Source organism: Natator depressus, chromosome 4 (assembly GCF_965152275.1).
Source record: "Natator depressus isolate rNatDep1 chromosome 4, rNatDep2.hap1, whole genome shotgun sequence".
Classification (NCBI taxonomy): Eukaryota; Metazoa; Chordata; order Testudines; family Cheloniidae; genus Natator; species Natator depressus.
In genome coordinates this window covers 136,019,284-136,042,401 of record NC_134237.1, presented here as the reverse complement: position 1 = coordinate 136,042,401, position 23,118 = coordinate 136,019,284, and the positions used below count along the sequence as shown (strand labels likewise).

The following is a 23,118-nucleotide window of genomic DNA, read 5'->3' as shown; positions in this document are numbered from 1 at the left end:
TTAGTTAGTGTGCGCTTCCCTTTGGATATCTGTGAATATCTTCCTCGTCCCTAATTTAAAAGCAAAATTCCGCACTTGGTTGGATTCTATCCCAGTCCAGTTTGACAGTTGGAATTTTAGCATTGACTCCAATGGGAAGATCAAAAGCATTGTTACTTTATTTTTGGTTTATGCTTCCCCCCCTCTTTATTAATTTGTATGGGATGCCTCATGTGAAAGAAGTCAGTGTACATTTTTTTCCCATTCATCCATCCACCCATCAATCCATCCCCATTCACACCTCTCTATCTGTATTCTAATATTGGGCTATGTATTATTCCATCAATATCAAATCACTGGGAAGATCTGCTTAACAGCAGATAGGCTGAGGGCCATTATTATTAATGCATTGTCATTTTTATAATAGTAATTAATTATAGCTACATTATATATATATATATATATATATATATATATATATATATAAATAAATAATCAGATTTTCTCTGAAGTTTGCACAAGGCAAAATTCTATTTTCTCCATTTCAGTTTTGTATTTATTTGCAAATATTTCAGAGGATTTTATTCCACATAATGGTTATTATTTTCAGTAACTATATGCTTTCCGAATACTTATATAATGTGCAATAATTATAGCGTTATTAATCATTAGATAGAGAATATTAAAGATGCTAACCAGAACAAGTTACATTGTTTGGAATTTAAAACTTGGACAACAGTAACAGACTATTGACCCCTGCAAACCTATTGCAAAACATCAAAGAGGAACTGGAGCTGGAAAACATCCGTCTCTGGGGAGTTTGGAAGGCTATTTTTTTATTGCCAGAGTCTCCAATTTTGCAAGCTGCTTAAGCATATGCCCTAACTTCAAGCACGTGACTTCAGTTAGGAAGGGTTTGCAGGACTGGGGCCTTACATTGTACCAAGGAGCAATAAAACCTCAGCTGTATTTTTTTATTTAAGTATTTCCAAATTGTCACGGAAGGCAGCTTGCTAAACGGGAGAAGTAAACACTTTACAGAAAAGGCTGATGGTTTCTTTTGTACCAGCACCTGATTATCATCTCTCTCTCTAGGTTCTTGCATGGGCACCCATTTCCAGGATATTTCCTTACTAACGAGATAGTCTAATAGTATTCCAATATGGTTTCTTGATTTACATTTGCCTCAGAGTGTAAAAACACGCATTTACACTGCTCTGGCAGCTTAATGGAACTTTAACGCATACGTTTACATTTGTGCCCACTTTAAGGCAGGTTTGTTAATACACACACACTTATACATATATCTACGTTTTATTTTCAAGTTAAAGCCAAAAGGTTCGTAGCCTCTGATGTCTGTGCCAAACAAATCTAGGGCTTGAAGGCACAGACTTTGCCAGGACTCAGACATCAGCAATGGGAGATGTAGTTTCTTGAGGGTGACAGAATGAAGAGAGAGACCAAAAAGGATAAAGTGCTGGAAAGGACCCTGAAAACCCCCAGCTTCTGAGGGAATGCTGGGATCACACCGCAATGCTTCCTGACTTGTGTGACAGTAGAAAGGCAGACAGGGAGGCAGGAATCAGCCCTAGGATGTGGATGGAACAGTACAGAGACATGTACACAATTACACACACCAGTGTACACACACACATACACACACACACAAACTGAAATAACAGGTTGCAAATTAACAGTGAATTTCTGCTCCATATCTCAGCACCGTCTTGCACAGAGACGTGTGTGTGTTTAGGTGCATTAGCACATATAGCCATGTGCATGTGTACACATTGTGTGTGCGTGCTTGTACTTATTGGTATGTATATATTTGTGGTGATGTGTGTTTGTGTGCGTATGTGCATGTGTCTGCGCATTTCTGTGTTTATACTGTGTGTGTATAACCGTATTTTTACATTTATCTTGTAGATGTTTGTGTGTCATTCTCTGTACTTTTGTATCTAGGTGTTGTGTATACATCTACGCTTGTATTGATATTGTGTATATTTGGGGGGGGGCTTTTAGATGCATGTTATGTGTGTGTGTATTTGTATGGGATGTGAGACCTCCCTTCCCATTCCAATTTGATCTTTCCAAGCAGACCTGGCCCTTGTCTTAGGCCATGCTAGGCTGTCCTCTGCCTGTCCCAGCCCAGAGACACCCCCTGTCCTGCAGGCACCCAGCAGAGCATCAGGCCTTGGAACAGCCTCTCCTTTCTCCACCCAGCTGCAGCCTGCTTTGCATATTAATGTCTTATTTACACTTCACAGGGGAAGCCCTCGATATAAAGCCACCTTGGGCCCTTCCTCTGTATAAAGAGCCAGCCAGGCAGCAGGCTGAGGCCGGGGCTAGGAGCCTGCAGCTTGCAAGGCATCTGGAAAGCAACAAGCCCAGGCTAAGGAACCTGCTCTGTCCAGCCTCCCCATCAGCCACAGATCTGCTGACTGAACATGCTCCAGAGCCTGGTCTCCCCAGGTCCGCTCAGCAACATCCTGGCAGCAGCAACAGACTCATCTGGCCCCCCAGCTTCTCCAGATGTTCCCCAGCCCCCTCGGAAGACCCCCTTTAACATTGACGCCATCCTCTCCAAGCCAGAGCCCCAGAAGGAAGGCGCAGCCTCTGCCAGATGGTCCTCCAAGCTGCCTCTGGAGTGGCACAGCTGGATTTACCCAGCCACCTACTCCATTGGCCTCATGACTCACCCAGCCATGTACCTGGCTAAGCCGGGCTATGGGGTCGTGCACCAGCAGCTGCAGTACAGATTGCAGAGGGGCTGCCTGTTCTCTTATCCCAGCTGTAAGCAAGACAGTAAGTAGTGTTTAAGCTGGCAGGGCTATGGGGTGGGTGGGTGCGTGTGTTCTGGGGGGGGGACGGGCTGTGGGGTGTGAGTGGAGGGGGGTGTGTGTCTGTTCCTAGGGTGTTTCTGTCGAGTGTGTATGGGGGTGTGCGCATGCATGGGGTGTTTGTGCCTGGTTTGTGTATGTGTCTGAGGTGTTTCTGTCAGTGTGTGAATGGGTGTGGCGGTCTGTCTCAGGGGTTCTCAAACTTGGGGTCACGAGGTTATTACATGGGGGTCCTGAGCTGTCAGCCTCCACCCGCAAGCCCCGCTTTGCCTCCGGCATTTGTAATAGTGTTCCATATGAAAAAATGTGTTTTTAATTTATGGGGGGGGGTGGGTCACACTCAGAGGTTTGCTGTGTGAAGGAAGGTCCCCAATACAAAAGTTTGAGAACCACTGGCACTAAATCCAGATCTGCAAATGGGGTTGCCGTCTGATATGTGTGTACGTTTGGAGGTATGAGGGGTATATGGGTATGTGGCATGTCTGCATGTGTGAGGCATACCTGGATTGTGTATAGGGTGCGTGTGTGTGTGTGTCTGTCTAAACTTTAGGGTGTTTCCATCCAGTATGTGTGCACACGTACTGTGGTGGGTGAGGGGTGTATGATTCTGACCCATTTCTGCCAGTGTATTTGTGTGGGTCTGTCTGTGTGGGGGTGTTTCTGTCCTGGTGTAGTCTGGGTGGAGGCTGGTTTGTATGTCTATGTTGGTAGAGGATGTGTGGCAGATGTCCTGCATAGGAACTAGGTATTATTATATGTCATAGAATTATAATATATATGTAATATATATCATATATTATATGTCAGCGTGTCATAGAATCAAAGGACTGGAAGGGACCTCGAGAAGGGGCAGCTGTGTCTGTGGAGCTGTAAGAGGTTGTCTGGAGGATGGCAAGCGTTCTGCCTTATTCTTTAGGTAGCTTGGCAAGGGATACAGACTCATCAGGATTGGGCAGGAGCAAACTGTGACCCTCGGAGCTTTGACTTTTTCTGGACTAAACTAAACTAGTAGAAAACCCCAAAAGTTTATTTTCAAATTCTGTTAGGACCCCTGAGGTTTCTGGGGTGCATCTCGCACCCCAGCCCCAGCTAGTTTGTTGTTGGCTATGATACATTCACAGACAGAAATTCAGTTTAATTTCCTGCCGTTTCCAGACTCTGCTCAGTTTCTGTGTGCAGGGAAGGGGGGGAGGAGAGAGCCCAGTAATTTTCCAATATTTATTTCTGTTTCTGGGTTAAAGGGGCTGATGCTTATTAATCCTGAGAAGCTGATGGGCGAAGGGAGCCCAGGGATTGGGATTTATTTTCTTAGGGGATGATTCTGCAGATTTGTGCTTTGCTGCAGTTGGAACTACTGATCTGAGTAAAATTACTCTCACATGTGTTTGCAGAATCTGACCCCAAAGTTTGTTATGCTTTTTAATGTAAATGCAACTAGAGCAAAAAGAGATTTTTGTTTTTAAAGTTACAGGTTAATTTGGGTTTTATGGGCAGAACCAGAGACCCATGGAGTTGGATTGCTGTAGCAGAGGCCAGATTTTAGTTCAGTGTGTGTATATTCTTGTCTCATTAAACCATATGGTACCACTGATTTTTAAGCAAATTTAACCCTTTGTCTCAGTGAGTAACCTTGATTAAAACTAGATGGTGCACTATGGCCCATTGAAATTTATTATCATAGAGCGTGCGGGGGCCAATCCCAGGGTTGTTAACAGAGGCAAAACTACCCACCTAAATCAATGAAGATTTTTGCCCACATAAGAAACCAAGATTTGAGCCCTAAAGTTTTTTAAGATTTAGATACTAAAAGTTTTGTTTATACTCAGAAACTTTTAAAAACTATTTAATGTAGTTATGTAATTCATATTATCTCTTTTTTTAGACCATTTAATCTATGTACATGTATATATTACATTATAATTACATTGCTAGGTGGCGACAGTATGCTTGGGCAATTTGTAAAAATGATTTTATAAATTATTTAACTCCAAATCCTATTTACTGCTATAATAAATATATCGTAATTTAGTTATTATATGACAGCCCTTCTGGTGTAAATAGGCTGAGTTCAATTCAAGTCAAACTAATGTTGATGTATACCAGCAGAGAATCGGGCCCTACATTATAAGTGTTTATACTCTCAGATATTTTTAAATAGCTATCACGCATTAGTTTTATTCTCCAAACATGTTTTTATAGTTATAACAGTTACAAATATTATATCTTAATGACTAAAACTATGGCCCTGATCTTGCAAACACATAACGCACCTGGTTAGCTTTACACACTGGAGTAATCCCATTTATCCAGTGAGATTACGCTTGTTAAGCATGTGTAGAAGAATTTGTAGGATCAAGGCCTATAATTCTAACAATTTATAATTGCATTCTGCCTATATTTATTGCCAGAAACATTTTGCTATCGACATTTCAAATTCCCAGCAGTTTACATAACTATATTTTGATACTTGGAAACCTTTTTAACTCCTACCATGATCGTATCGGACCATGATTCCACAGGCTGATCCATGCAGGTGGATCCCTATGCGTTTGCAGAGCCCCTCTAAAGTCAGTGGGTCTCAGTAGGGGAACAGGGACTCACACATGTGGATCCAACTGCAGGATCAGGGCTTTCCAGTGTAACTATGTATTAGCAAGGGGCCTAACTGCAAACCCTGTGCCTCCAGCCCTCCACATTCTGGGATGGTCAAAATCAGAACCCAGATCCAAAGCACGGGCAGAACCAACACCTCGGATCCTAACACTCCTAGACTTAGGAGAGATGGGTTCAAAATTCAGAAAACTCCCACTTATTCATTATGCAAAGACCCCCATCCTGCAACCCTCCTGGGTTATGGGGATCCCTGAAGTCAGTGGATGACTCACATGAGTAAGGCTTACTCATGTGAGTAAGGCTGGCAGGCCCTAGCCCTGCATTTATTTTGTGTAACAATTTGAAGTGCGTGGGAAAGAGTTGGCGGCTCAGGGCCTGAGAAGCAGTGTTGCCTGTTCTTGAGTTTGGGCAGTTTGATGATTTTTTATTAAGAATTCCGTATTATTAGACCAATCAGACACTCCTGAATAATACAGTAATTACTGCTATGCCAGCAATATACATGGGACTATGCAGAACGCAAAAACCAGACACCCCTTGCCATGGAGAACTCACAATCCAGCTCCCCAGTACATAGGCACATTATTATCTTTACTCTGGAGCAATCCCACTGCATCGCAGTGTTTGCTGGATCCAGCCCTGAACAAGAACTTCCAGTATAAGCAATGCATGGAGCGGGTCAAATCCGGCTCACCTCAATCACTCACTGACTTCCTTGGGACCAGGGTTGGCCCTTTGTCAATAAAGGGATCCCCAGTTATACTGGCTAGCAGAGGCTGTCTGTTTCTTTCCTCAGGGCATTACTGTTCCTTCTCTTCCATCCCTCTTTAGCCCCCTGTGGACTGGAGCAGCCCTGCTCCGAAACAAGCCACAGCTGTAGCTAGCAGGGCTTGGAGCAGGTAAAACACATTCACCCACAGTAACGAGGGTTAACAAGGGCTGTGACAAGGGCTGTGACGGGTGCTGTCTTTATGTACACGTGTCAGGCATTTCCTGCAAGGCAAATCGGGCTGTTTCTGTCTTTCGCCTTGCTGACTCTTGCCCCTTGCTCGCAGGTCTGGAATTGTCTGGTTGCGTAGGAGCTGTCTCGCTGGGCCCTCCTGTTCCTTGGAGATCCAGGGGGCCCTGTAAGATGAAGAGGGTCCGCACAGTCTTCAAACCGGAGCAGCTGGAGCGGCTGGAGCAGGAATTCCTCAAACAGCAATACATGGTGGGCACGGAGAGGGTGGATCTGGCAGCCACCCTGCACCTCACAGAGACCCAGGTAGGAAATCTACTCCCTTCCCCTGAGGCCATGATCAATCTGGGATCTATACATGGTCCCTGGGGTCAGGCAGAGATCCCGGCATGGTCCCTTCCTGGGACTGCAGCCGGAAATGAGCCACCTAGTAAGTTCAGGGCTTCTGTCTCTGTTATACTGTGAGCAGCTTCAGTCAGAAGGAGCTGATTCTCCCCAGAAATGGGGAGGGTCCCTGGGGGTCTCAAGGGAGATCCCATGACTAGGGATATTTAAAACTAGATGAGACAACGCACGGGCGAATAGGTAACCTGTGGCCCTACCCTACAAGATAGCACTGAGGCAGGAGGCAAAATAGGCTTAGAAATTTGTCTGACTAATAACAACCTCCACTGATACATCCATTAAGTAGGCTAAAAATGCATTTGGGGTATAGATGCTCCTGGTTCAGGGCCCAAGCCAGCCAAAGTGTTGTAGGTTAGAAAGAATCTTCCTCTGTGGGAAGGTTACTGTGCAATTGTCCAAATGGGGCCATCGTACCTCTGCAGCAGCGGATACCGGCCACAGCTGGACACAGGAGACTGGAGTAGGTGGGCCACTGGTTTGATGCAGCCTGGCTCTTCCTATTGTACTGCAAGGACCAGTTCTGCATTTTCTAGAGGAGGTGGACTAGACAAGCTCATTTTCCATCTCTAGTTTCTATGATTCTTGATTTTGTCACTGTGCATGCACCCGAATGAGACCATCACGGGGGCTGAGGGGCACAAAGACCCCTGGAAACTGGGGACTCTTTCCATGATCGCTGATTTGCATCACTTTAAAGAAGGCCTAGGCGTCGGATAGCTCAGTGGTTTGAGCATTGGCCTACTAAACCCAGGGTTGTGAGTTCAATCCCTGAGGGGGCCATTTAGGGATCTGGGGCAAAAAAAATTGGGGATTGGTCCTGCTCTGAGCAGGGGGTTGGACTAGATGATCTCCTGAAGTCCCTTCCAACCCTGATAGTCTATGACTCTATGACCCTGCCAAGCCTGCGGCACTGTCCCCCAGTTCTTCTCCTGCTTTCGCTGATCATTGCTGGTCCTGGTTGGATGACCCAGAGGGAGCTTTGCCATTGACCCCATCGGGAGCAGGATCGGGCCTTTTCTTAACCGGTCTAATCAGCCCCTTCATGCCAAGGTGGCTGGCACATGGCGCTGCTTAGGGAGAGCTGCGTTCAGACTGAGTCACATTAATTTTTATACCCTTTTCATGCTCAGGCACGCCCAGATTGCACATTCCCGTCCAGAGTGAAACAGCTGCCTAGCTGGGGCCACCCACGTATGAAATCTGCCAGCTGGTGGGTCCATGGCATAAGTCAAAGCACTGTAGATGGGACCACACTGTGCTCCTGAATTGTGCTGCAGCCCTTCTAAAGTCTCAGCGGCTCCCGCTGCTCCCATCAAAGTCAATGGTCAAACTCCTATTGGCTTTCATGGGGATGCTGCTAAAGAAACCCCGTCAATCTGGTCTGTGCTGCATGACCCAGGTTTTAACCAGAATGGCTGTTCTGCAACTGGGTCCCCCCAGTGTGACAGGTACTGCAGTGTAGCCAGGACCTATGACGGGAGGGCTCCTGAGGTTATGGATCTTGTCTCACGTTCCATGACAGACCCAGGGGGGTAGCTCAGGGAATGGCAGAAATCACTCAGTGCCGAGATTTGGCACTCAGAGCCTCTGCCTGCTGGGAACGACACAGCTGCTTATTTAATTTTAAACACATTTCGGATACACAGGGGCAGGGCGGGGCGGTGGGAATCCTGGCCCCACTGCGCTGAATGGGAGTCTTGCCGCTGACTCAGTGGGGCCAGGATTTCACTCCTCATTTTGGGAAGTTTATAATTTAAAGACAGCACAATCAGGGTGAAGGTTTTGGGGAAGGAGTTTGGGTCTAGTAGGTAAAGCCAGGGACAGGGAGTCAGGACTCTTGTGATCCGTTTCACTATTGTCTGTGTGCAAATGGCATGACCGCCATATGACTCAGTTTCCCCGTCTGTAAACCAGGGATAATACCACTTACCAACCTCGCTGGGCAGTTGGCAGGCTTAGGTAAATGTCTGTAAAGTGCTTTGAGAGCCTCAAAAGAAAAGAGCCACCACTTTATTTATAACTATTATTAATAATCCTCATGGCCCATGTTGCCCAGAGCCTCTTAGCACCAACTCCAGGAGTCAAGGAGACTTGCCTGTGGAGGGATTACAGGATCAGGCCCTGCTGACAGTATTTTAGCACAGTTCAAAGACTTGCAGGGTCAGGGCTTTAATGCGCCCGAGCCTTGGCCCAGAGCAAGTGGTTTTCATTGCCCATTGTGCTGAACCTCTCCTAGGTGAAAGTCTGGTTCCAGAACCGGAGGATCAAATGGAGAAAGCAGAGCCTGGAGCAGAAGAAAGCGAAGCTGTCGCAGTTTGGAGAAATGCAGCCTGTTCCTACGGACTCGATGGACCTCGAGAACAACGAGGAAGACACGGTGGACGTGGAGGTCTAAATGGCTTGAGAATTCCCTGCTGCAGACGTTGCTCTTGCGATGGAACTAGCAGGGGTTTACAGCTATGCCCAAGGAGAAGACTGACCCATGAAGCTACCAGGGAGTTAAGCAGCTGCTCCATACATGCACTTCTCCAGCCAGATAAATAGATCAAGCTCTTTATCTGAATGCTGAGGATACCAGACTGACCTGGCGCTGTCTAGGATGAGTCCATGATATGTAACACCCACTGTCTGGCAACCTCATACTAGACACCCGGGGCCTGCTGCTCATCAGGTCAGTTGCGCATGGGCAGCTTCCAGATAACCCACACGTCTTTCTTTTCTCTGTTGAAATGCCAGAAAGCATGGTCCCTTTCCAGCAGAAAGACTGGGGTTAAATTTAGAGATGGGGGGGGGGGGGGACAGTCTTCGAGTTCCGATCCAGACATCAGTGCATGTAAACGCAGTGCTGTTGTGGTTTATCAGCCCCCTGGTGGTGCTGAGCTACCAGGTAGGGTAGCCCTGGCAGGGAGGGTGATAAGAGAATCAGACTAATGATCTTTTCCCCGAGTAGCCTCCCTAGTTAATTTTATCTCCATGTCAGGTTTGCAGTTCAGATCTGCACAAAAAGTGCTCCACTAAAATTTGCAATAAAGTAAACGGGATCTGACCAAACTAAGAAGAAAAAAGCCCAGCGGGCCATAATAGAGGGCTTGATACTGCCACAAGCACAATTGTCATGGATTTCAATGGGAGCTCCGTGAAGAGCATGATGCTGCTGTCCCTATATACTGACCCCGATTCTGAACTTATTTACACCGATCCTCCACCAATGTAACTCCATTATCTGCCATGGAGTTAGTCCTGATTCATAGAGGCATGAGAGGAGACTCAAGTCCTTGCAGTTCCATGTAAGACAGCAGGATCAGGCTGTAAAGAAACATTTGCAGACCAAGGGGTAGTTTTCTGAAAGCTGTAAGTGCCTAGGGCTTAGAATGAAAGTGCCTCCAGGCAGCCCTCCTGCAGCGCTACAATAAGGATTTGTACATTTTTGCCTCTCTCCTGGCCTGCAAAGCCCAGATCAAAGACCTCAGTCCACCCCTACGCACATATTGCATTACCTTTACCATGCAGAGAGGCACTCAAGTGGCAAAATCTGGGCCTAGCTTTCAGTTACCTCTCTCCATCGGGCAGCATTTGGATCTGGGATTTTGCCTTGGCCCATTATACAAATTTTGCTTTGGATTTCAAACACCATCTTTATACCAAGCATGGTATTACCCCCCACCCCAGCAATGCACACACACTCATTAGGACTCCAGCTGTAGTTGCTATGTTGTGTTTTCTATCTCTGCATTGTGTACCGCGTGTCAGAGGAAACAGCATCTGGCGGTTTTGCCCAGTATCTCAGAATAGAGCCGGCGATTGTATTTTTAACAGGAGAGCAAACTGGGTTTGTGACCGTTGAGGACAGGTGAGGCTCAATCCCTCTTGTACCTCATTGTATCAGGTGTGCTTTGAGTTCACATTGCCAGCTGCTAAGGGCGCTCTTCGCACCCAAAAGCTCAGGATAATTTATTGTGCCTCTTTTTGAACCAGAACATTGTAAATAACACGACTCTTGTATTATTTATAGACATAGCCCCACTTTTCGGACACTGTAATTTATTTATTTGCTTCATGTTCGACCCTAATAAAATCTAGTCTATTTCAAAAGAGCTACAAAGGGATGGGAACTGGGAGGCAATATTTTCTTCCAAGCAAATGTGTGTCTGGGTGGCTCGCAGGGTGATTGGACCCTGTGGGTGATGAGGCTCAGACTGCACCACCTCGGCAGGTGGTTCATACGTTCAGTCAGTTTCAGGCTGCAATTTCCCATCACTGATGCCCTAGCCATTTTCCCTCTCGTTTCATCTACAAACCAGGATAAGAGGGAAGCCAGCCGAAGAGGGAAGCCAGCCGAAGCGGTGGCTAGGGGCCATGGGTATCTCTGGTAATGAACAAAAGACTGTAATGTGGGCCAGCCAAACCACTGAAAGGGTGATCTGCCTGCTGATTTTCCACAGTGCCTCGCACAACGGGGCCCTGATCGATCCAAGTAACTCATAAAAAGAGAGTTGGTTCCTCAGACCTCTCTGGATTCCCTGATGCTCCCTCAGCCTCTAGGACCAGACCGTTCAAACAGGCCCTTCAACCCTGTAGGGAAGGTCCCACCACAATTCACAGGAGGTGATGCTCTGCCCAGGCCACGTCCCCCTTTCTTCCAACCCCATCACAGATACTAGATTCAGCTCGGTGAGCTGAGTCAGAAACCACCCAGGACAGGCCCATAGTCACCACAGCAACCATGAATTCCTGGGATGAGCCAGAAGTATCAATCCACTTGGACCTGCGCCTCATCAAACACCCTGAGGCTTGGTTCCTCCAGGGAGGAGCCTGACCCGCTCAGCAAGGCGCTCTTTGGTGTCTCAGGACACCCGTTCAAGCCCAAATGCTCATTTACATCCACCACTGGCCTGGGAGACTTCCTACACCTGCAATTTGGTGCAAAAAGTGCAGCCACACGTCCCGCTCACCTCATGTTGCACTGTGCGCCTGTAGACCTCCTGCTGCTGTCGCACAAAGTCCTACCCTTCAGGGTAAAGAAAAATCTCCATTAACGGCTAGCAGTGTAAGGCCTCTGATGCACTGTCAAGCAGTTCTGAGTCCATCCAGCAGAGGGCAGACTCTTTCACATGTGACAGAGTAGCAGCCGTGTTAGTCTGTATTCGCAAAAAGAAAAGGAGGACTTGTGGGACCTTAGAGACTAACAAATTTATTAGTCTCTAAGGTGCCACAAGTCCTCCTTTTCTTATTTCACATGTGTGACATTTCTTTAAAACATACTGTATGTACGTATCACCTGGAAAATATTCTGTCATGCGGCATTCTAAAGGTGTCACTACAAATTAGATCTGGTTGGAAAATGGGATTATTTCCCCCCTGGAATGACTCAAGGGGGGAAAGAATAAAGGTATAATTTTTAATTCTCAGGGTTTCCTTCCATTTTCCGTTCCTTTTAAATCCCCTACCCGTCTCCCCCACCCCCGCAATGGAAAGTAAAGAAGTGTTAGGAAAATGGGGGAAAATCCACGTTCTCTCCTTTTTATTGTTTCCCAACTGACAAAACATCACTTTTAAAACTATAAATGGGCGTCTACACATTTAAACCTTTCACTATGGGACATACCTGTGAAGGTGTGAAAAATAGGTTGTCCTCCCCCCCCACTAATTGTTTTCCCAACTTCGGCCATCTGGAAAACAGTAGCACAGGGCTGGGAAGTACGGGAAAAGCCCACAATTTCAAAACCAAAATACTTCGGTGCTGGGGGGTGGGGGGTAATTAAATTTCTCATTTTGAAAAATGTCAGGGTTTTTCCGCAACATTTTTTTATAACGTTAACAAATTTCATTTAATGAAACTATTTTCTCATGAAAAAGGTTTTTATTGGAAAAATTTTTTTGACCAGGAGCTCCCACTAAAGGAGCCAGTCAAGATTGGAGCCCCGTTGTGCAAGGTGATGTATAAACTCAAATGGAGAGACAGTCTCTGCCTTGAAGAGTTTACAGTCAAGAGCAAAGCAGAGTGGCAAATTCCTTTCACTCCCTCGTTCAACTGGGCAGGGTTCATCCTGGTGGCTGCAGGTGAAAGGCTCTGTAGCTCATTAGCCGTGCCCTGAAGCAGCCAATTCCCCATAAGTGCTGATGTGACACCATTGAGAATAAAGTTACTTTCTGGAAAGGTGAGTTTATTAAATCAAGTTCTGACCTTTTTGGAACTCAGGCACGCTCTCCTGCTTTCTGTGCAGGTTGGAAAAATCTCCCACACACTGCTCAAAATCTCAAACGCACTCTGTCTGCCACATTCTGTTCTTAAAGGCACAGCTCCTATTATAACAATCCCTAGTTTATATAGCACTCGTTCATCCATAGCTCTCAAAGCACTTTATAAAGGAGGTCAGAAGCATTCTCCCCATTTTCCACAAGGGGAAACTGAGGCACAGAGGTCAAGTGAGCTGCCCAAGTTCACCCAACCAATAAATGGCAGAGCCAGAAACACAGGGCTCCTGAGTCCCAGTCCAGTGCTCTGTTCACTAGGCAACACTGTCTCCCCATTAACCACCTACAAAGAAAGTCCAAGGCAGAAGAAACTACCAAAAATATATATAACAATTACCTGTATCTGCCACACTTGTCTGTGCCACTTAGTGGATCGTACCAACATAGTTCTCATTGCATAGGCAAGTGGTGGAAGCCCTGCACTGGCTGATTGGTACATGCCCCCCCCCCACCACACACAGAAGGTTAGCACAAGACTAAACCCTATTTTGAGGCTTTATGTAGGATGTACGTGGGGTGTCGGCCTTGTGATGGCTCTCTGTATAGTGGGGAAATTCCCCCTAGGTGATCAAATAGCTCTGTTCCCTCTCCAATTTTTCTGATTCCAAGGGAGGTAACCGGGCACCTTTAGACTAGCATCCACAAGCTGCAGCCTGAAGCAGGATGCTAGGTGTCAATACGTTACTTACCTTGCTTCCTTCGAAGACCGAGAGCTTGGTCCTGCAAAATGTCCTGAGTGCACTCACCAATGCCATTGGGAATTAAGGGCAACTCAGCACTTTACATGAAGGTGCTAAGGCCCTGGTAGATTTGAGCCCGTATTTGACTGAACTTTTTCTGAAAGTCAGCGGCCAGCCAGAAAGCCTGCAGCGACATCTAATGCCCAAAGAGTGGCCATGCTACAGAGCCCTGGGTTTGACTGAGTCGAAGGGGGGGTGGGGGGGGAAGGCAGCTATGCTTACAGCATGTGCAGAGGGGATTTCAAGTTTCTTAAAGGAACGTGCAAAGGCAACTCTGATAGCAGCCGGAGCTCAGCACAAGTGCAGTGTAGCAAATGATCCTCTGGTGTCAGCTGGGGGGGGGCGGGAAGGGAGAGCAAACAAAAGGCCAGTTCGCTTCAAGAGCGGATGAGGCCCACTTAACTCCATGAAAATGGCTGCCATCACGGTGATTTTTTAAGATGCTGAGCTGCAATTGCTGCCCCAGAAACAGCGGCGGACTAAGATTTATTGGGGCCCTGGGCACAAAGAATATTTGGGCTCCCCACACCTGGGCACCCAGGAACACCAGAACCGGGGGGGGGGGGGGGATGCCCCTGCCCACTTTTTAACATGAGCGTAGTACCCTCGGGCAGGCAGGAAGCAGCGGCATGGGCATAGTTTCGGGCATGTCCCCCCCCCCAACTGTAAGCCTTGAGTCAGAGGCGACAGGAAGAGCGGAGCCGCACGTGGTCACTACCCCAGGCACAAATCCCAGGGGGCAGCGGGGGCAGCCTATCTCCGACAGCAGGCGGGACCCGGTGGGGGCAGCCTGGCAGCAGGCGCAGGCACTGAGCAAGGCTGGGTAGAGTGCAGCAGCCCCTGGAGCCGGGCAAGTAGTAGCGGGAGCCCTCCCTGCCCAGGTCCTCACTGCCGGTGACAGGCTCTGCACTGCCTCCCCGGCCAGGGCAGAGCCTCCTCTCCCCGCAGAGCATGTCTGTAGGCCCCAGGGAGAGGGCGGGAGGCTGGGCTGAAACCCCCACCCCTGGGTGCCACCGGTAGTGGCACGCCCCAGGGGGCGGGGACACAGGCTGGGGGCTGCTCTTGGGCCCCCTGGCCTGCACCCAGGGCAGGGGGAGGGTCCAAGGCTTCCCACAGCGGCCCGGGCTCCCTGGGCGGCTCTTACCACTGCCTGGCTCCGGCTTCCAGCCTGGCCAGGGGACGGGGCCTCAGGGGGAAGAGGAGGAGCAGGGGGCAGGGCCACAGATCTGGCACCGGTGGTCCCCCCCCCACTTCTATCCACGTTCTGGCACTCCTGTGGGGGTCCCCAAATTGGCCAGAGCCTGTGCGTTAATCCGCCACTGCCCAGGAAGCTGCATCCTTGCTTGTCCCTGTGGTGAAATATGGAGTTCAGTGGCCAGTGCCACCCTTTGGCTTCTTTAGTGTACAGCAAAAACCTGAACTGACTGCGTTGCCAACTCTTGTGACTTTATTGGGAGCGTTGAGATATTTGGGGTGGTTTTTTTAAAGTCCCAGCTCCTGGAGTCATATGATTAGGTGAGAATCTCAGGTTTTTTCCCTAAGGTCCAACACGGCAAGTAGTTTCTGGCAGACCATTTCCTATAACTTCTGCCAAAGGGGTCGTAGATTCTCGGAGACCTTTTCCCCCAGCTTGGTATCCACGTGATGGTAGGCTAGGTGGGTTTGTTCTTGCAATGCTAAGACCTCCCAGGGAAGGTCTTCAATTCATATTTGCTGTTTCTATTCAGGCCAGAATCATGGATTAAGGGCACTTGTGGGCCTGTTGGATCATACTAAAGAAGTTCTGTATTAAAATCACAAATGAGTTTGATTCCCCATAGTTTAAATTCCAGGGTATTACCAATTAAGAGGTCTCCTGGTTTTTGGTCCTGTTTCTCTCCCTCTATGTGTGAAACTTGCAAGCTGCTAATTGTGTTAGTACATTCTAAGACAGAGTCTGTTCTCAAAGCAATTCTTCGTAACAACAACTACTCACACACAGAGAGGCTCAAAGCAATACTCTGTAACAATAGAAACAGCACCCAGAGACTCCCCGCCCTTTTGTTGCATTCATCTCGCTTTGTTAACAATTGTGAGTAAAATAGAGATAGAGGATGTATGTGGATGGATGCTTGGTGTGGATAATAACTGAATGATCAGGGAAGTGCCAGCCTAAGAATCCAGTGTCCATCGGCTGAAGGAGGCGTCAAGTGGAAATAACCAGAGGACCCCCGGAGGGCAGACTGGAATCCACCCAACAGCCTCAAGAATGGGAGAACCAAAGAACAAGATAACATCTGGCAGCACGGAGCCGTCAGGAATGTGCCATCTGCTGATTGATTCAGCAACAGCATGATGAAGCAATTCCCATAGACTGACATAGGAAGAAATGCCTATAAAAATGGACTCTGGAAAGTGAGAACTTCAGGGTCTGATTCTGCAAACCAACTTCCAGGAGCATCAGATGTGCATCTGACGAGGCCCTGCTCCCTCCTCATGTCCAGGCCACCTGGCCAGTAGCTTGGCATGAGCAACTCTAAGGCTGGTAACTATGATAAAAATAGGTTTCAGAGTAACAGCCGTGTTAGTCTGTATTCGCAAAAAGAAAAGGAGGACTTGTGGCACCTTAGAGACTAACCAAATTATTTGCGCATAAGCTTTTGTGAGCTACAGCTCACTTCATCGGATGCATCCGATGAAGTGAGCTGTAGCTCACGAAAGCTTATGCTCAAATAAATTGGTTAGTCTCTAAGGTGCCACAAGTACTCCTTTTCTTTTTATGAGAACAACCTTGCAGAACCTGTGTGTGTGTGTGTGTATGAATGAATATGTGAATAAATATGAGATTGAATGGAATGTTATAGCTATAACTAACTGCTTACTATGATTCTGTCTGTATTCACAATAAATGTGGCATTTTGCCTTTTCCCCTTTAATAAGATCCTGCTGGTTTTTATTTTATTGGTATAACAGGACAAGCTCAGGTTCCAGTGGAAAAGGCATTATGAGGCAGCCCTCTTGATCCTTCCAAGCCTTCAGCAGGTTCATGTGGTATACCTGGATCTATTTTCTCTTCCCTGGATGGTGGATTTCAAAATCAACTACCTTTGCCCTTTTTACAACCTTGAAGAATCCTTGCCACTTAGCCAGCAGTTTTGACTTCATGGTTGGCAGCAACAATAAATCCTATCATTGGGGTTAAATTTTCACATCCTGGCCCCTTTATTGTAGGCCCATTCCTGGTTCTAGTGAGATTTCAGCAGGTTCTCTCTCAAGAAAGCCCATAGCGTCTCTAAGTTTTCCCTCAAAAAGAACATGTAGTGTTCCATGTTGGTTGTTCCTGGGTCTGGCTCCTCCCATGTCTTTTGGAGGAGATCCAGGATCCTGTGGGTTTGCTTCCCATATAGTAGCTCAAATGGGGATAATAGGAGGGGTGGGATCAACAGGGCCCAGTGATCGGTATCTGAGGCCTTGGCCCTCCAGCCGGTTCACCAGTTGAGTTCTGGGTTGACAGAGTCCAACCAAAAGTTTACAGTCCAACGTCCCCAGAAAAGAAAAGGTCTTCACCCCACCTCTGGTAGCCTGTGAGTGGCACACCCTTGGCTCAAGCCTTATAATGTCTCTGTCCTCTCCAAGGGAGGGAAAAGGTGTTTATGTCCCACATACAAAATGGGAAATGACGGCCTAGGAAGGAGTACTGTGGAAAAGGATCTGGGGGTGATAGTGGACAACAAGCTAAATATGAGTCAACAGTGTAATGCTGTTGCAAAAAAAAGCAAACATAATTCTGGGATGTATTAGCAGCAGTGTTGTAAGCAAGACACAAGAAGTAATTCTTCCACTCTACTCCGCACTGATGAGGCCTCAACTGGAGTATTGTGTCCAGTTCTGGGCACCACATTTCAAGAAAGATGTGGACAAACTGGAGAAAGTCCAGAGAAGAGGAACAAAAAATATTAAAGGTCTAGAAAACATGACCTATGAGGGAAGATTGAAAAAACTGGGTTTGTTTAGTCTGGAAAAGAGAAGACTAAAAGGGGACATTATAACAGTTTTCAAGTACATAAAACGTTGTTACAAGGAGGAGGGAGAAAAATTGTTCCTCTTAACCTCTGAGGACAGGACAAGAAGCAATGGGCTTAAACTGCAGCAAGGGCAGTTTAGGTTGGACATTTGGAAAAACTTCCTAACTGTCAGGGTGGTTAAGCACTGGACTAAATTGCCTAGGGTGACTGGATGTCCTGATTTTATAGGGACAGTCCCGATATTTGAGGCTTTTTCATATATAGGTGCCTATTACCCCCCACCCTCTGTCCTGATTTTTCACACTTTCTATCTGGTCACCCTATGGAGGTGGGGAACCCACCTGCCCCCTCCACTGGGTTCCAGCTCAGGACCCTCAAGTTAGACAAGGAGACCCTGACAGTGCCCTAAGCTCCTTCCTACCTTCCCTCCAGCCTCCGCAGGCTCTTCAGTCTGTTGGCCTGTTCGTCCCTTTCAGAGATGTTGTCCTTGGACAGCTCTCTAGCAGGAGTCCTTTCCCCTGCCTGCTCACTCTTCTTTAGTGCCCCTCCAGCTGCTTCCCGGCCCTTTTACCCTCCCAGCTGCTGTTAGCTTGCCAATCCACAGTGGCTGGAAGGACCTGTATTAACCCTTTGGCTGCTGGGCTAGAGCAGAGTACATACACCTCATGACAGGCCCCCTTTTAAACTCCTGCTCCAGCTTGAACAAGTTCTGCAGGTGCAGTGGCAGGGGTGGGGGGGGGGGGGAAGGATCACAGCGGCCCAGCACTGCTCCCTAACCCCTCCTGGCCCAGTGTGGGGTTATTCACCCCATCGCAGGTGTCCTAAGAGGCGCAGTCCCTGCGGAGCCATGGGCATGCGGTGAAAGGATCGGAGGCGCATCACCTTGGCCGTGACGTCCTCCTGCCTCAAGAGAACAAGAACCTGTCAGAGACGTGGTGCCCGCAGGAATGAGGGGAGATTAATGTCAGCTGGAACCCTGAAACTGACTCTTGTCTTCCTCTCCAGTGACCTCCTGTGCCAAACACCCCCGCCCCATTGCAGGGGGAGCTCCTGCCTCCGTTTCCTCAGTCTTCCTGTGACAGCTCTTCCTTAGCAGCTTCTCTTTACAAGATTTCTCTTGTTGGTTTCCGGTGCCTGTATTCTTCCATTCCCATTGGTGGCTACACGGTGGGGAACCCTCACTGCATCCCTGGCCCAACAGAATAGCAAGGCTCTCTCCAGAGGGTGGAGTATCCTGGGTGCATGGGGAGAGGGGTTGATCCTAAACTGGGGTGGGGGATCATCCAGCTGGGGTCAATCTCAGAGCTGTTGGTGGGTTTTGGCAGAGGTTCCAGGTGGGGTCAGTCTCAGATGGGAGGGGGCTCATTTCTTCAGGGGTCCTGTTGCCCAGCTTCCATCAGTGTCACTCTTCTATGGGGTCCCATTTCCCAGCTGGGTTTCATAGATATTAAGGTCAGAAGGGACCATTATGATCATCTAATCTGACCTCCTGCACAATGCAGGCCACAGAATCTCACCCACCCACTCCTGCGAAAAACCTCTCACCTATGTCGGAGCTATTGAAGTCCTCAAATCGTGGTTTAAAGACCTCAAGGAGCAGAGAATCCTCCAGCAAGTGACCCGTGCCCCATGCTACAGAGGAAGGCGAAAAACCTCCAGGGCCTCTTCCAATCTGCCCTGGAGGAAAATTCCTTCTCGACCCCAAATATGGCGATCAGCTAAACCCTGAGCATGTGGGCAAGACTCACCAGCCAGACACCCAGGAAAGAATTCTCTGTAGTAACTCAGATCCCACCCCATCTAACATCCCATCACAGGCCATTGGGCCTATTTACCATGAATATTTAAAGACCAATTAATTGCCAAAATCATGTTATCCCATCATACCATCTCCTCCATAAACTTATCAAGTTTAATCTTAAAGCCAGATAGGTCTTTTGCCCCCACTGCTTCCCTTGGAAGGCTATTCCAAAACTTTCCTTACCTCTCTGGTGTAGCAGCAGCTGATAGAGCTGGTAAATCCCCGCCCTGGCACGCCAGCTGGTGTCATAGAACCATCAAAGATTGGGGTTGGAAGGTACCTCAGGAGGTCATCTAGTTCAATCCCCTGCTCAAAGCAGGACCAGCACTAACTAAATCATCCCAGCCAAGGCTTTGTCAAGCCAGGCCTTAAAAACCTCTAAGGATGGAGATTCCACCATCTCCCTAGGTAACCCATTCCAGTGCTTCAGCACCCTCCCAGGCCGTGTCCTTGGTTGGGTTACTGATGTACAGACCAAGTTGAGTCATGAGGTTCCCCATTTTGGGGAACTGTGCTGAGTTCTAATGGAAGGGAGAGGAGATGGGGATCATCAGCTCCCAGTCTCCCAAGGGCCAGGAGTCTCTCTGCCCTGAGTCCCTGTGAAGGAGATGCTGGGGCAGAGGAGCTAGGGCTAGACACCTTAGTTTTCTCTGCCCCCAAGGAAGCCTGGAGTAAGGGGATGTGCCTTCTCTGAGAACTTGCATCCCCAGCTGCTCCAGGATGACAAGAAGGGACCAAGGCCAGGCATGAACCTGGCTGGAGCATGGTCCCCTTAAAGGCCCAGGGTCACCACTGAACCAGGAAAAGAACTCAACTTAAGCTTATTTCATTCCCTGCTCTGACTCTACCCCCACTCCCCCGGCAAGAAGAACACTCCCAACCCACAGACCCCACTGCAGCAGATCCTACAGCCTGTCAGAGCCAGCCCACCTATGCCTGCAGTCAGGAAGCTGGGGGTCAGAGGTCACTTTTGTCAAATTTGGGGAGAATGATGGTGAATCAGAGCAGAGCTGCGCTGCTCCTTATGGCCCTGGCTCTCTCCTGGGACACTCTGGACCTGTTCCAGAAGTTGACATGTTGTGGGGGAAGGAGGTAGTTCGGGATCAATGGGTAGGTGTAGATGCTGTGCAAATAAGCCCCTCCCCATTCCCAGGGGGCTGAGATATTGTGCTCAGGGTGGAATATCTGATTCAGTAACCGTAGAGCTTTGGAAGGGGATTGCTGCAACCAGGACGATGCTTGTATCCGGCAGGGCACTTGTCTCTGTCTCTCTAGATTGGGACAATGTTCAGTGTTGGGGCTGGTCCCATCCTCTCTGAATCCCTGATTCAGGAACAGCTCATCAGGAAGGAGAGAGAGACACCGCCCCCATGCCTGACTCTAAAGCCCTTGGTGGGACAATTTCTCCAGGAATTTCAGTACTCGTAGGAGAGAGGGGCCAACTGCCTGGGGATCCTCCTGTTTCTCTAGGAAGGAGTTAGTGACTCTTCTCCAAGGACCATCTTGTGGATCTCATGGAGTGGAGGGTTTGAGGCTCACTCCCCAAGCCAGCTGGGTCCCTGTGATTACTGCTCAATAGAACCAGGCAGAGCCCTGGCTTGAAGTCCCACCTTCTTCCCCTGTCCCTGCAGGAGGAAGGGCCCAACATTGCATTGCACTGACTGCCCTGAGCAAGTATTTTAGAAGAACTAACACATTAGAGAGAATCATGAACTTCTCAGAGAAAACTAATGGGGAGACGTGGCAAAATTAATCAAATACATGATTAGTTGTGACTTATTTGCTTGGTCTTAAAAAGAACAAAAGGACCTGAATCTCCTCCCTGTCAATAGCCCCCTGCTCAGCCAAACAGCATTGAGACTCTGAAAGGCGGGAGGCTGAGGGGGTCTCACCAGATATCCCAAAGGATGGCCCAGGTGACCACCGAAAGGGATCACTCTCAGAGCGCTGTTCCAGCCCCATCTCGTTGTGAGGGCCTCCCACATTGAGAGCAACCCCCTGCACCTGCTTGGTGGAGGGAGGGAAGCAGGGAAAAGGGAACAAAAGAAGAGAAAGGAGGGAGGGACAGAGGAAAAGGGAAACCAAAAAGGACAAACCCCAATGTCCCCCGTGATTCTACAGGACAAAGTCTGAGGTAGGAAATCAAATTCTGCCACCTTAACCTACCATTTTCAGTGCCTAGAATTCAGCCGGCAGCAGGTGGATCAGACTGAACAGGTTCCAACCCTCTCTGAGCTTCTTACCTTCTAAACAAGGACTTGGGTTTTCTAGCAAAATCAGTAGTAGGGAAGGAGAAAACTCCGAAGAGGGTCCTCCTCACGCTCACGTACGGGAATCCTAATTCTCTCTCAGTCCTCAAGGAGGAGACTGGCTGCAGCGAAGCCACGGGGCTCACTTTGGTTGCCCCAGCCCTGCTCCTCTGTCCGGCCTGGCTGTTGTCAGGGTCTCTCTGTGAGATCACCGCCTCCCCATCACCTTTGCCCAATAGGCTGAGGTCCTAAAAAAGGCTTTTGTGATGTCACTGCCACGCCCACCCCTCCCCTGGAAGGCTGATGTCCTGCCTCTGGCCAGTCTCCTTGGATGTTTGAGTTGCTTTCCCTGGATCACCTCACTCAGTGACTGTTGAGTCTGGGGATCAAGCCGGCTACACAATAAAACATCAGAAGCTGCTCCCCATGCCACGCTCAGGTTTTCATAAATTGGTAGACTTTAAGACCAGAAGGGACCATTAGATCATCTAATCCAGGGGTTCTCAATCTTTTTCTTTCTGAGGCTCCCCCAACAAGCTATAAAAACTCCACAGCCCACCTGTGCCACAACACCTGTTTTCCTGCACATAAAAGCCAGAGCCAGAAGTAGGCGGTAGCAATCAAGGCAATTGCCGGGGCCCCCACACCACAGGGGGGGCCCTGCAAAGCTTAGTTGCTCAGCCTTCGGCGTCAGCCCCGGCTGTCAGGACTCGGGGCCCCGTGCTTCAGCCCCATACGATGGGGCTTCATCTTTCTGCCCTGGGCCCCAGCAAGTCTAATGCCGGCTCTGCTTGGCGGACCCCTTGAATCCAGCTTGAGGTCCCCGCAGTGGACCCCGGATCCCTGGTTGAGAAGCTCTGATCTAATCTGAGTCCCTGCATATCCCAGCCCTCCGCTTTTCCACAATATCTGCTTTATGACTAAAGCACCTTCCCGAAAGGCATCTAGTCTTCCTTTGAAGACATCAAGAGATGGAGAGTCCATCACTTCTCCCGGTAATTTGTTCCAATGATGAATCACCCTCACTCTTACAAATCTATGCCTTATTCTAATTTTTCTGATTTCTGCTTCCAGCCATTGCCTCCTGTTATGCCTTTCTCTACGAGGTTAAAGAACCCTTTCATACCTGGTGTTTTCTCTCCATGATGGCACTTACACACTGCAATAAGCTCACCTCTCAATCTGCTTTTTAATAAACTAAGCAGATTGAGTTTTGTCAAGGCCTCATTATAAAGTGTCTTTTCCATCTCTCAAATATGGCTCTTTTCTGCACC

At 48.4% G+C, this 23,118-nt stretch overlaps 1 protein-coding gene across 1 annotated transcript; it reads left to right on the top strand.

Moving 5' to 3' along the window:
• The first annotated feature begins 2,294 nt into the window (after positions 1-2,294).
• LOC141986022 (homeobox protein not2-like) lies at positions 2,295-9,190 on the top strand. Its single transcript, XM_074950186.1, has 3 exons — positions 2,295-2,784; positions 6,488-6,696; positions 9,032-9,190. The coding sequence occupies exons 1-3, from the start codon at positions 2,427-2,429 to the stop codon at positions 9,188-9,190; spliced, it is 726 nt and encodes a 241-aa protein (XP_074806287.1). The 5' UTR covers positions 2,295-2,426.
• Positions 9,191-23,118: the final 13,928 nt, after the last annotated feature.

What these genes read in the sequence shown, in the direction of transcription:
- LOC141986022 (XM_074950186.1), top strand. Translation starts at nt 2,427, where the DNA reads ATGCTCCAGAGCCTGGTCTCCCCAGGTCCGCTCAGCAACATCCTGGCA. An exon ending in TCCCAGCTGTAAGCAAGACA is followed by an intron (nt 2,785 to 6,487) that starts GTAAGTAGTGTT and finishes CCTTGCTCGCAG; the next exon opens with GTCTGGAATTGTCTGGTTGC. An exon ending in TGCACCTCACAGAGACCCAG is followed by an intron (nt 6,697 to 9,031) that starts GTAGGAAATCTA and finishes AACCTCTCCTAG; the next exon opens with GTGAAAGTCTGGTTCCAGAA.